The 12,808-nt window shown below is 43.6% G+C and overlaps 2 protein-coding genes across 2 annotated transcripts; both read right to left on the bottom strand.

Moving 5' to 3' along the window:
- Window positions 1-262: 262 nt before the first annotated feature.
- Window positions 263-5,764, bottom strand: LOC142374908 (heat shock protein HSP 90-alpha-like). The gene is made up of 11 exons (XM_075458776.1): window positions 5,564-5,764; window positions 4,004-4,153; window positions 3,474-3,840; window positions 3,255-3,388; window positions 2,704-3,036; window positions 2,410-2,575; window positions 2,112-2,302; window positions 1,697-1,844; window positions 1,312-1,580; window positions 873-1,206; window positions 263-704 (listed from the first exon to the last, which is right to left on the bottom strand). The coding sequence occupies exons 2-11, from the start codon at window positions 4,151-4,153 to the stop codon at window positions 595-597; spliced, it is 2,202 nt and encodes a 733-aa protein (XP_075314891.1). The 5' UTR covers window positions 5,564-5,764; the 3' UTR covers window positions 263-594.
- A 308-nt stretch (window positions 5,765-6,072) lies between these two features.
- hsp90aa1.1 (heat shock protein 90, alpha (cytosolic), class A member 1, tandem duplicate 1) lies at window positions 6,073-10,626 on the bottom strand. Its single transcript, XM_075458777.1, has 11 exons — window positions 10,409-10,626; window positions 9,491-9,637; window positions 9,019-9,385; window positions 8,770-8,903; window positions 8,362-8,667; window positions 8,088-8,253; window positions 7,727-7,917; window positions 7,496-7,643; window positions 7,119-7,387; window positions 6,671-7,004; window positions 6,073-6,498 (listed from the first exon to the last, which is right to left on the bottom strand). Exons 2-11 carry the CDS (start codon window positions 9,635-9,637, stop codon window positions 6,389-6,391), a joined length of 2,172 nt encoding a protein of 723 aa, XP_075314892.1. The 5' UTR covers window positions 10,409-10,626; the 3' UTR covers window positions 6,073-6,388.
- Between the last annotated feature and the right edge of the window lie 2,182 nt (window positions 10,627-12,808).

Here is a 12,808-nt window from a genome sequence, read left to right on the forward strand (position 1 = left end):
TTAATAGAGCCTTGCAGAGCCTGAAGGGTCCTTGTTGCTGTGTTGAGTTGCTGCCATCTACTGGTTTTAGTCTTCATATTGCTTCATTTCCCATTTAAACAGTCATATAGTGTCATTTTCTTGATCAGTGAGCAGTTTAATGCTTAAAACCCTCTTACAGGTCTCTTATGTTGAGACTGTGACTTATGATTAATTGGGTGACTTCGAGGCAGTGTCTCTAGAGTGTTTGCTCCCCTAATCCATTAAAAAAAAAAAAAACAGAAATTGTTCCACCCTTTATTTATGTGCCTCATTGTTCAAAATGACAGTATCAACTGTGATATTTACAGTTACAGAACACAGAAACGTTGGAACGTCAATAAATACAAAAACAAAAGCAGCGGTACGATTCATAGTACAAAGAAAAAAAAAACTAAGAACAAAGAAGAGGACAACTTGGACAAATTAAGTTCTACAAAGCAAAGAATCTCAATAGCATGTGCGCGATGCAAATGCAAAACAGAACCTGGTGGGAATGGAGCGACATTCCAAGCTCATTTACAACATTTAACTTTGAACTGTACAATAAACTGCCAGCAGGAAGTGGGAGCAGGCTCAGTCCACCTCCTCCATTCTGGAGGTGTCATCGTCCCCTTCAAGAGGCGGCATGTCCTCCGTGGGAGCAGCGGGGTTATCGTCTGTCGTCACGTCGTCTTCGTCAATACCTGGAAAAGTAAAAGAGAGCAAATTAGTCGATGCGGGCAGGAATATGCTCCGGTCAGTTGGCTTCCGTATTGTGTGACAAACGGGTCATTTCAATCATCTTGCGCAGATGTGGGCAAGAGTAGCTGGTTTGAATTATTACAGTCAGCCCAAAAACAACAAATACTCACCGAGACCCAGTTTGATCATCCTGTAGATGCGGTTGGCGTGCGTCTGTGGGTCCTCCAGCGTGAATCCTGAGGACAGCAGGGCGGTCTCGAACAGGAGGATCACCAGGTCCTTCACCGACTTGTCGTTCTTGTCGGCCTCGGCCTTCTGCCTCAGAGTCTGCATGATGGGATGGTCAGGATTGATCTCTAGATGTTTCTTGGCAGCCATATATCCCATGGTGGAGCTATCCCTCAGTGCCTGGGCCTTCATGATCCTCTCCATGTTGGCCGTCCAGCCATAGGTGCTGGTGACGATGCAGCAGGGGGAAGAGACCAGGCGGTTGGAGACAGTGACCTGAAGACACGCACAAGAATTCATATCGGTTTCCATTAGGGAGTTCTACACGGTATGAAGCTGTATAACATCCTAGTGGGTTGATTCAATTCTTGATCGGCTCACCTTTTCCACCTTCTTCTCCAAGATATCTTTCATGATCTTGCAGAGGTTCTCAAACTGAGCCTTCTTCTCCTCCTGCTTCTTCTTCTCTTCCTCATCCTCAGGCAGCTCCAGGCCTTCTTTTGTCACAGAGACGAGGTTCTTTCCCTCAAACTCCTTCAGCTGCTGCACGCAGTACTCATCAATGGGCTCGATCATGTAAATGACCTCAAGGCCGGCTTTGCGAAGGCGCTCCACGAAAGCAGAGTTGGCCACCTGGTCCTTAGTTTCGCCTGCAACACAGAGAGTGGAATGTTGTCGGAACTCGTGCATTTCCCAGCATGTCAAAATGACTCGTTTTGAATTTGTTCATGCGTCGACAGGTTTCAAGTTGGAAAAGGATTCTCACCAGTGATGTAGTAGATGTGTTTCTGGCTGTCTTTCATTCGTGTCACGTAGTCCTTCAGGGAAACCATCTCATCTCCGGAGGCTGAGGTGTAATATCGCAGCAGCTCTGACAGCTTCTTTCTGTTCTGGGAGTCCTCGTGGATGCCAAGCTGAAAAAAAAAAAAAAAAACAGAAAACATTCAAGCTGTCAGTGACCAGCAGTCAAACATACTCAGTTCGAGCTGCATTTGAGTTTGTTAGCAGCTACATTTTCATCATTTATACCAGTATGGCTCATAGGCTAAATATACCAGCACTGGCACTGGTAGGTGTTCAGTGTCAGAGTAACTGGAATCAAAGCTGGAGGTTAGAAGCTTAATATGTCAGAACATTCAGGAGGATAAGACAAGGAGGACTTCAGGCATGTGGACACCTACCTTAATGTTCTTGGAGAACTGCTCGTAGTACTTCTTGTAGTTGTCCTTGTCCTCAGACAGTTCCGTGAACAGCTCCATGCACTTCTTGACCAGGTTCTTGCGGATTACCTTCAGGATCTTGCTCTGCTGTAACATCTCTCTGGAGATGTTCAGGGGCAGATCCTCAGAGTCCACCACACCCCGTATGAAATCTGAGATTGGAAAAGGACAACTTGGTCAACCACGTTTCATGTTTCTGTATGACTCGACTGATATGAGAACATTGGATGAGCTTCTAACTCGACACTTTGACACTTACTGAGATACTCTGGGATGAGATCATCGCAGTTGTCCATGATGAAGACCCTGCGCACATAAAGCTTAATGTTGTTCTTCTTCTTTTTGTTCTCAAAGAGGTCGAAGGGAGCCCGACGGGGCACAAAGAGCAGGGCCCGGAATTCCAACTGACCCTCCACTGAAAAGTGCTGCAGGAAAACAACATTTGTTTTTTTTTATTTAAATCTAGAAACAATTATTATAGTTTAAGAATGAAAATGTGCCCAAAATGGCTAATATAAATGTTAAAGTGTAATGAAACAAAATTGTAACCAACCTTGACGGCCAGGTGGTCCTCCCAGTCATTGGTGAGACTCTTGTAAAACTCTCCATACTCCTCGTTTGTGATGTCATCCGGATTGCGGGTCCACAGGGGTTTGGTCTTGTTCAGCTCCTCCTGATCAATGTACTTCTCCTTAATCTTCTTCTTTTTCTTCTTTTTGTCCGAACACTTGTCGTGGTCGTGGTCATGGTCGTGGTCGTGGTCATCCTCCTCGTCCGACCCAACATCCTCTATCTCGGGTTTGTCCTCGTCCTTCTCTTGATCCTTCTCCTTTTCTTTCTCTTCCTCCTCGTCATCGCTCACCTCCTTGTCCCGCTCTTTCTCCACCTGAAAGGTGGAAGAGAAGGTTAGCCACAGGTCCGTTCATTCACCAAATCTTTCCTCATTTCTGGGCCAACAGGATCTCTGGAATGACTTATCTTACAATTTGGTTAAATTTTGTTTAACTGAGAGCTTTCAGCTACTTTGCATCTTGTTAAGATTCGAAAGGTAGTTTTCCTGAGAGGAAATAAGTTCAACAGTCAGTTAATTTGAAAAGGACTTACAAAGAGTGTGATGGGGTAGCCAATGAACTGTGAGTGCTTCTTCACAATCTCTTTGATCCTCTTCTCTTCAAGGTATTCTTGCTGGTCTTCTTTTAAGTAAAGGATCACCTTGGTGCCACGCCCCATTGTTTCAGCTGCACAGGAGAAGCAGAAGTCAGCGCACACGATAAGAAACACACTAAATATACAGCCACTTTTAATAATGCCGCCTTTACTCACAGTCGTCAACTTTAACAGTAAATGAGCCTCCGGCAGAGGATTCCCAGGCGTACTGCTCATCGTCAATGTGCTTTGTGATCACTTTAACCCTATCGGCCACCAGGTAGGCAGAGTAGAAACCCACGCCGAACTGACCAATCATGGAGATATCGGCTCCAGCCTGCAGAGCCTCCATGAAAGCCTTGGTGCCAGACTTGGCGATTGTGCCCAGGTTGTTGATCAGATCAGCTTTGGTCATGCCGATGCCCGTGTCGACCAGAGTGAGGGTGCGCTCCTCTTTGTTGGGCGTGACTTCGATTTTCAGTTCCTTGCCAGAGTCAAGCTTGGAGGGGTCGGTGAGACTCTCATAGCGGATTTTGTCCAGCGCCTGTATGAAGGAGAGGAAATTTTTTTTAAAAAGAACACACAATTAAGGTATTTTTATTAAATAAAAAGGCAGCTCATTAATAAGCCGCCTTTACATGCAGTTATTTTATCAAGAAAAGCAAGACTAAGAGAAAAGCTTTCCATTTGTGCGATGGCAAACTCACATCTGAAGAGTTGGAGATAAGCTCCCGAAGGAAAATCTCTTTGTTGGAATAGAAAGTGTTGATGATCAGGGACATCAGCTGAGCAATCTCAGCCTGGAATGCGAAGGTCTCTGCCTCCTCCTCCATTGGTTGGTCGTGGAGTTCAGGCATCTAAGTAAAAGGCACAAATGCTGACTTTTAGAATGAGCATGTGTCATGAGTTAAAAAAAAAAGATAATAAAACACACAGAACATTACATTTCTAACCAGATGTTTCATTTTCAGTTAGCAGGGATATGCTACGCGCATACCGTGGATCAGTTTGCAGCGCAACACATCAGCAACAAGTGACTCCTATCTGACTTGGATGAGGTGTTCCGCTTTCTCTTTATCCTCATTAAGGATCTTTGTAATCACCACATGGAATCGCAACCCGAATGAGGCTCAAAAGTGATGCCAGCTAAATCTGTAGAAATTTACAGATCATTCAGGCATCTCTTAAAAAAAAAAAAAAAAGGAAGGAAGGGGGCACGCCTCTAAAAATTGTTTCGAATTTCTGCCATAGTCAAAATGCTGGCTAAATAATCATAAGACATTTAAAAGCTATTTATTTGAAAACACACAGAGGGATGCTTTATCGTGACTGATTATGCCAGCAGGTAAAGCTTGTAGAGACAGCTGGCCTGACAGATTATCCAGCTCTTCAAGGCTTCACCTGCATCTGTGTCCTCTAAAAGAGAGACTAAACCCGCCTGCTTCCATTATCCCCCCTCTCTCCAATCCCGCTATGTAGTTTTATTTCCAGCACGTGGCAAACACAAAGCTAGGTGAAAACCTTTGTTATGTTTGACTTATTTTACGTTCAGTCATTTTTAAAATATGCCCGATCTTCTACGACAAAATCATACTTGAGTTGTACACGCCGTTACCCCGTCCTGCTCGGTTATTGGTCGATGAGAGGAGCACGTGGCTCGAATTGCAAATTGGCACGAGGAGAAATGCCTCCACCTGCCGGTTTGCCGGCTGAAACGCAAGTTTCTAGAAGGTACCAGGATGCGAGCAGAACTCTCTAGCAGCTTCCACGGGAGTCGGGGGAGCCCCCCCTCCTTCTAAACCATCTGTACAGACTGAGTGTATGCTCACCCTAAATCCCCACGGGCCCTACACGTTAAGCTAACAGCAGACAGTGTCAACTACACCCGATACTTAACTGTACATCATTCGTGCTGACAAGCAGCCCATGACAGCATCGTGCATCCACGCGAGAGCAGGTCTGAACAGATTAAAGTCTGAGGGGGTCAAAGTCCCACTACTAGACCTTTAAAAATCTTCAAAACGGACGTGCACAACCATATGTAAAGAAACAAGTACATTATGAAGATTGCAAGACAATTTCAATGTAACAAGGGTTAATATTGTAACGCGCGTGACATTATAAAATATCAGCTTCGACCGAAAACAGACTGGATAACAGTTAAGCGAATATTAGCTATCATTAACCGTTAACCCGAAAGTGTGTCATTTGAAACTTTGGTATCTGGCATCTCACTTGCATTGCAATAATTAAGTCCATTCATTTACCTTGGTCCTCGGTGTATTGAAAGCTGTTGAATGATGTAAGCACCAGCCACTGATACCTCACCGACACCTCGCTCGATGGATAACGTATGTCTTGACACAGTGAATTCGTGCCGATTTTATATTCTCTCGGAGCGTTCGAGAAAATCCTGGCCGGAGCTTCCAGAACCATCTGGAACGCTCCTCGCTTACAGCTCAGTGGTGGTCGCTGATAGGCCAGATGGGCTGTCAATCATGGGGATTGCACGCGCCTCTCTGTCCTTTAATGGCAGAAGGAGGCGGAATTAAAGAGGGAAGACTTTGTTGACCAAGGAAGAAGGCCTGTGAGAGTTGAAACTGAAACGAGGCACGTGGTGTTCACTGAAAATTCCAGAACACTGACTAAAAGTAAAGACAGTTGGTGAAAAATGATAGTTATTATAGTTATATTGTGCTGCCATTCTTAAAATGAGCCATTAACCAATATTTTGTGGGTGGGAACCAGGCAAAATGAAAAAAGATTCAGCCAGCAATAGGTTTGTAAATATATTTTATTACAAATTTTAATGCTTTACATATAAAAATGTAATAGTTACAAAAAGAGAAACAAGTCAAATCTCCAGTGACTTTATATCGTTAATATTATATGTATAATATTAGTTTTATATAAATAGCCGTAACTATAAAATAGACTAAAGGCAGATTATGACCTGCATTAACTCAGTGAATTTGTAGAGAGATTGGTGCTACTTGAAAAGAGGAGATGTGTTAAACAAATTGCAAACTGAAGAGGCAATATAACTTACAAAAATAAAAATTAAGAAAGCCAGGGAAAATGCATTCAGTGTTTTAGTCAACTTCCTCCATTCTCGATGTGTCTTCATCTCCCTCCAAGACTGGCATGTCTTCATCAGCCGGCTGAATGAGGTCCTCAACTGCAGAGTCGTCGTCATCAATTCCTGAGAATAGAAATAGAAGAAGAAATAGAAAAATACTTTATTTATCCCCCAATGGGGGAAATTCAAATTCGTCAAGAATGGCAACGTATTGGTCAACAACCCAAGTTCCTTGTAAATGTGCAATATGCAGGATAAATCTGATGTTAGTGGCAGAGTGAAGAATGACACATACCAAGACCTAGTTTGATCATCCTGTAGATGCGGTTGGCGTGCGTTTGTGGGTCCTCCAGCGTGAATCCTGAGGACAGCAGGGCGGTCTCGAACAGGAGGATGACCAGGTCCTTCACTGCCTTGTCGTTCTTGTCGGCCTCTGCCTTCTCTCGCAGAGTCTCCACGATTGGATGCATGGGGTTGATCTCCAGGTGTTTCTTGGCAGTCATGTAACCCAAGGTGGAGTTGTCTCTCAGGGCCTGAGACTTCATGATCCTCTCCATGTTGGCCGTCCAGCCGTAGGTGCTGGTGACGATGCAGCAGGGGGAAGCGACCAAGCGGTTGGAAACCACAACCTTCGGATGACACGGTTCAGTATTATTGCAGTGCCCAAAGTCCGTGTAACTTTGTCGGTGTTATAATACTGACTAAGATGGTAATTCTGTCATTTCTAGAAGGGTAGACATTACCTTTTCAATCTTCTTATCGAGGATGTCCTTCATGATCTTGCAGAGGTTCTCAAATTTATTTTTGAGCTCCTCCTGCTTCTTCATCTCGTCCTCATTCTCAGGCAGCTCCAGGCCTTCCTTGGTCACTGAAACCAGGTTCTTGCCATCGTACTCCTTCAGCTGCTGCACGCAGTACTCATCAATGGGCTCGATCATGTAAATTACCTCTAGGCCGGCTTTGCGAAGGCGCTCCACAAAGGCAGAATTGGCTACCTGGTCCTTAGTTTCGCCTGCAAAAGTGGTTCTGAGTTTAGTTCATGAATGTGTTGTTAGACAACTGATTTTGAAGGAATAACCTGACAAAAATAAAAGAATGGAAATCAAGCTGAACAACCTACCTGTGATGTAGTAGATGTTCTTCTGGTTGTCCTTCATGCGAGAAACATAATCTTTAAGGGACACCATCTCGTCTCCGGAGGCTGAGGTGTAGTAACAAAGCAGCTCCGACAACTTCTTTCTGTTCTGTGAGTCTTCATGGATTCCAAGCTAAGGCACGACATAATGTGTTACTACCAGATGTGAGATTGACAAGAGAGTTTTAGCTCCTTAGCTCAGACGAATGAACCTACCTTAATGTTCTTGGAGAACTGCTCGTAGTACTTCTTGTAGTTGTCCTTGTCCTCAGCCAGTTCCGTGAATAGCTCCATGCACTTCTTGACCAGGTTCTTGCGGATTACCTTCAGGATCTTGCTCTGCTGCAACATCTCTCTGGAGATGTTCAGGGGCAGATCCTCAGAGTCCACCACACCCTTGATGAAATCTGAATAGATAAACAGATAAAAATGAACACTGCTCAGCCATCCAAAGGAAGACATGTGTATTTTACAAAGTTCCAAAGTCCATGTCCTTATAATCTAGCTAATAATCTGGATTTATGGGAGGTATTTGGACAGTACAATCAGTAGAACACATTTGTTATGTGCAACTTACTGAGATAATCTGGAATCAGCTCTTCACAGTTGTCCATGATGAAGACTCTGCGCACATAGAGCTTGATGTTGTTTCTCTTTTTCTTGTTTTCAAAGAGGTCAAATGCAGCTCTTCTGGGTACGAAAAGCAGGGCCCGGAACTCCAGCTGACCTTCCACTGAAAAATGCTGCAGGTTCAAGATGTACGTACATTGTTATTAGCTAAATTGTAGACTAATTAGGGGTGGTGATGAAGAAGCTGCAGCTCTTGGACATGCTTTTCATCTCTAGCTTACCTTGACGGCCATGTGGTCCTCCCAGTCGTTGGTGAGACTCTTGTAGAACTCTCCATACTCTTCGTTGGTGATGTCATCGGGGTTACGGGTCCAGATGGGCTTGGTCTTATTCAGCTCCTGAGCGTCTATGTACTTTTCCTTGACCTTCTTCTTCCTCTTGTTTTTGCCGTCCTTTGTGTCCTCGTCCTCATCCGAGCCCACATCCTCAATCTTGGGCTTGTCCTTTTCCTCAGCAGCGTCTTTCTCAACTTCCTCTACCTTCTCTCCATCTTCGAGGTCCACCTCCTTCTCTCTCGTCTTTTCCACCTTGAATACGGGAGAGGGTTCGTGAGCATTCGATCGACATTGTCATTACTGTCGTCCATATGCGGTTGCGTTTGGGTTTTTAATGTGGTGAATACTACTCACAAACAGTGTAATGGGATAGCCGATGAACTGGGAGTGCTTCTTCACAACTTCCTTGACGCGCTTCTCCTCGCAGTATTCTGTCTGATCGTCTTTAAGGTGGAGGATCACTTTTGTGCCTCTGCCAATGGACTCTCCTGAAAGTAACAATCGAATAAGAAATGAGAGCAGTATCAAGTAATGAGTCAAATTGTAGCGGTTGTGCAAAGTATTGAGTGATGTGACACAAGCCAGTAGGACAACTAAACATACCCTCGTCAGTTTTGACTGTGAACGAGCCTCCAGCTGCAGACTCCCAAAGGTACTGCTCATCATCATTGTGCTTTGTGATCACTGTCACCTTCTCGGCCACCAGGTAGGCAGAGTAGAAACCCACGCCGAACTGACCGATCATGGAGATATCGGCTCCAGCTTGCAGAGCCTCCATGAAAGCCTTGGTGCCAGACTTGGCGATTGTGCCCAGGTTGTTGATCAGATCGGCTTTGGTCATGCCGATGCCCGTGTCGGTGATGGTGAGGGTGCGGGCGTGCAGGTCGGGCCTGATTTCGATCTTCAGATCTTTGCACGACTCGAGTCTGCTGGGGTCTGTCAAGCTTTCATATCTAATTTTGTCCAAGGCCTGTCCAGAAGAGGAACTTGCATTAGAACAGCGGCGGTTGCAAAAATGTCAGGGCTGTCTTTCAAAAGAGGGGACAAATTGTGGTAAATCACTGATTTTACTTACATCTGAGGAGTTTGAGATAAGCTCTCTGAGGAAGATTTCTTTGTTCGAGTAGAAAGTGTTGATAATAAGGGACATAAGCTGAGCAATTTCAGCCTGGAAGGCAAAGGTCTCCACCTCCTCCATACCGTGTCCTGCGCTCTCAGGCATCTTAAAGAAAGCAGATATGGTGTCTCAGAAAAATGTAATTGTGTGTGTTGGTTTATAAATTCATTGATATACTACTTCTCATTTTATTTGCTGTGTCCTTTGGATTGAACTCCCCCCTTTTTATTACATTCTAAACATCTTTCTCTTTGCTAAGATCACCGCATGGCATACGTGAGGTGGCCAGCGCTGATGGTAGAGGAACATGTGCTCCATCTGTCAATCAAATGATTGGAGTTTAAAAAAGAGTGGGTGGAGCTCTGATGCTTTCTCAACCCCAAAGGTCTGTAACATGTGTCTCCTTTTGCCAAAGAAAGTAACACCAGCGAGCAAAAAAAAATCCAAAGACTCCGATGAAAGAGAAAAATGATTTATCAATTTTATCGATAGAGCGGTCAGCTTTTTGATTTTTTATTTTCTTCTCTCAGCGTTTAACAGATTCTACAAAAGTTTTGATCCAAGTTCCTTTTTTTCATATATATATTAATGTTGCTGAGCTAAGATGTGAAAATGCAACATCTGCTGTTTTCTGCCAGCCGGTTTTCCTGCTCACCCGGCCACTGCTTTTGGGGTCAGGGTCACCCTGCTCGCCATGTGCTTCTTACGCGTTATGCTTTCACTGAGCTATCGAACTATTCTTCAATTCTACAAGCAACTTGAGCAAGAAATTCAATTTAAACACTTTTTCCGTACATTACCTTACTTTTAATCATGCTGGGACAATCTACTGACCAATGCTGTAAACCGTTGCTGTGCAACATGATAAAACCTTACCTTGATTATATTCTTGTCACTTCCTGAGGATAATCTTCAAATGAATGGCTGTGCTTCTCCTCTCCTCTTGAAGAGCTTCGAATGTGGGCTTCGCAGCTGCTCCTGTGGTCGGTTAAGTCTCTCTCGGCTGTGTTCTAGTGAGTACTTTTTGACTCTATACAGACCCCAGGCCGCCCTAGTGTCTTTTTATACTTTAGGGGGGGGTTTCTCGAAGCTCCCCTTCGGAAGCTTCCAGAAGATACGTTCACTATCCTGTAGTAAAGGGAGGTGTTAAGGAAAGGCCGGGAAGGGGGTTGCGAGCGTGGCACCATAGCTCTAAAGTTAATGTGCCCTTATAGGGCTGCACAGTCACAAGAAGTGCCTGTCACTCACAACGAGAGCTTTCCTGATAGCTTGTCTGGCTCTCAGGCCCCACACCCCCCCCTCTTGTAAGCGCCACAGCTGTGCATTGCTTTTGCTATCAGCTGCCGCCGCGTCCCCACTACCAACTCGCACACACTACACAGGACCTCCAATGAACAGCAGGCCCAAATTTCTTCTTTTTTTTTTTTAGACTTGCGAGATAGGGGGGAATCTGAAGCTTTTGCTCATTTCAAACAGTCCTAATAACCACTGCAAGTCGTTTAATGTATATCTGAGAGAATCAGACACAAATAAAAGGAGTTTGCCCCTCGGATGAACTGTATCTGTTGTTTTTTTTTTGTCTTTTTTTAAATTCTGTTCTCTAACATAGCCGCATTTCAAGAGTTTCCTGGAAGAAATTTTCCAGCACTTTCTCGCGCGCCGCGCAAGGCAAGTTTATTTGTATGGCACAATTCAACAACAAGGTGATTCAAAGTGCTTTACAGATACATTAAAACAGTAGAAATAAAAAGCATGATTTAAATTTTAAACAAAAAAGAAAGAAATAAGAACAATAGATAAAATCAGATAAAATCAGTAGTTAAAATGTGATTAAGTTTTGAAACTCAAGCTTCAGATTTGGAGCTTTATTCAAATGCAGCTGAAAATAGGTGACACTAAGGGGCACTAAAGACTGACAGTAAGCGCTCAGTAGTCAGAGATACATTAATATAAAGCAGTAAATGGATTAAATGGTAGCAGGTTAGGCTGGAACATAATATACAATCTGAACACGCACTGCTGCAGTGTGACTAGGAGGATATACAGTAAGAGCATGAATCACAGGTTCATGAAATGTGAGTAAATTTTGAGACATGGTATTTCACGAGGGAAACGCGACAAGGTGGGTTTTACCCAGCGACTGTCAATGTTTGAACTGGTCAATCAGAAATTCTGCCACACTGGTGTGACGAGTCTTGATAAAAACCTGCTTTTATATTTACATAACACAATACATTTGTTCTGGACACACAGTATGTTGATGAGAGGAGGATCTTTGAAACAAAGATACACCAGTGAGCCTGTCACTCACAACGAGAGCTTTCCTGATAGCTTGTCAAGCTCTCAGGCCCCATAACCCCCCTCTTATAAGCACCACAGCTGTGCATTGATCAAGAATATACAAGATCAACTGCGCAAGGAATTACTAACGTTATGTGAGAGGAGCAGAATCCTCTAGTTAATTGTGGGCATTCATGGCTTGATCAAACCAGAGGATGGCAGTGTATAACACTTGCATCAGCTCTGTTATGTAATAGGAATGTTTCCCGCTGATAGGAGACGCTACTAGAAGCTGACTGTGTGGCCTACCAAAGAAACATGAAGCACTGTCGCAATCACTGTGAGGTGATATATTTACTGAAATAGAGAAGCCAGGAGCCTCATAACTGAAATATCTGTCCGGGATAAAATTGGAGCTTTTGTGACTCAAACAGCGTAATAGAGGTGGAAATCTCTGGAAAATCAGGCTGGAATAAGGAAGTGTATTTATCCTGGGTTTTTTCTTTCTGTAATGATTCCATATGAGTGAAGCTCATGATTTCCATTCTCAGTTAGGGCCCTCGGCCAGGGTATGAGAAATTTCTAGCTTCTGTGAACTGCGTGGATTATTATACATGGCCTCAGGTGGTTATACAAGGATTGTCTAACATAATACACATATACATGTATTTTTTTCCCCGTGCCAGTGTGATGTAATGCTTATTTTCTTTTGTTTTCTCTTGGTATAGAGAAAAAAAAAGTTGTTTGGCTATAATTCTAGCATTAGCTAAATATTTTGTATTTTCTATCAAATTACAATTGTTATTTAATTGTCTTATTTCCGGTCTAGTGCGAAAATGATAATAACTTATAGCATTTATGTAATTAACATCATTACAATGTCGTATTATTACGAGAAGTTTAAATCGCGGTCTTTTTAATGCCAATCATAAGGGTTACACTTCGTCTATGATTCTAGGTTTTGACTCTACGAATCCCCGAACGTATGGCTTCTTG

Source organism: Odontesthes bonariensis, chromosome 24 (genome assembly GCF_027942865.1).
Source record: "Odontesthes bonariensis isolate fOdoBon6 chromosome 24, fOdoBon6.hap1, whole genome shotgun sequence".
NCBI classification, from domain to species: domain Eukaryota; kingdom Metazoa; phylum Chordata; class Actinopteri; order Atheriniformes; family Atherinopsidae; genus Odontesthes; species Odontesthes bonariensis.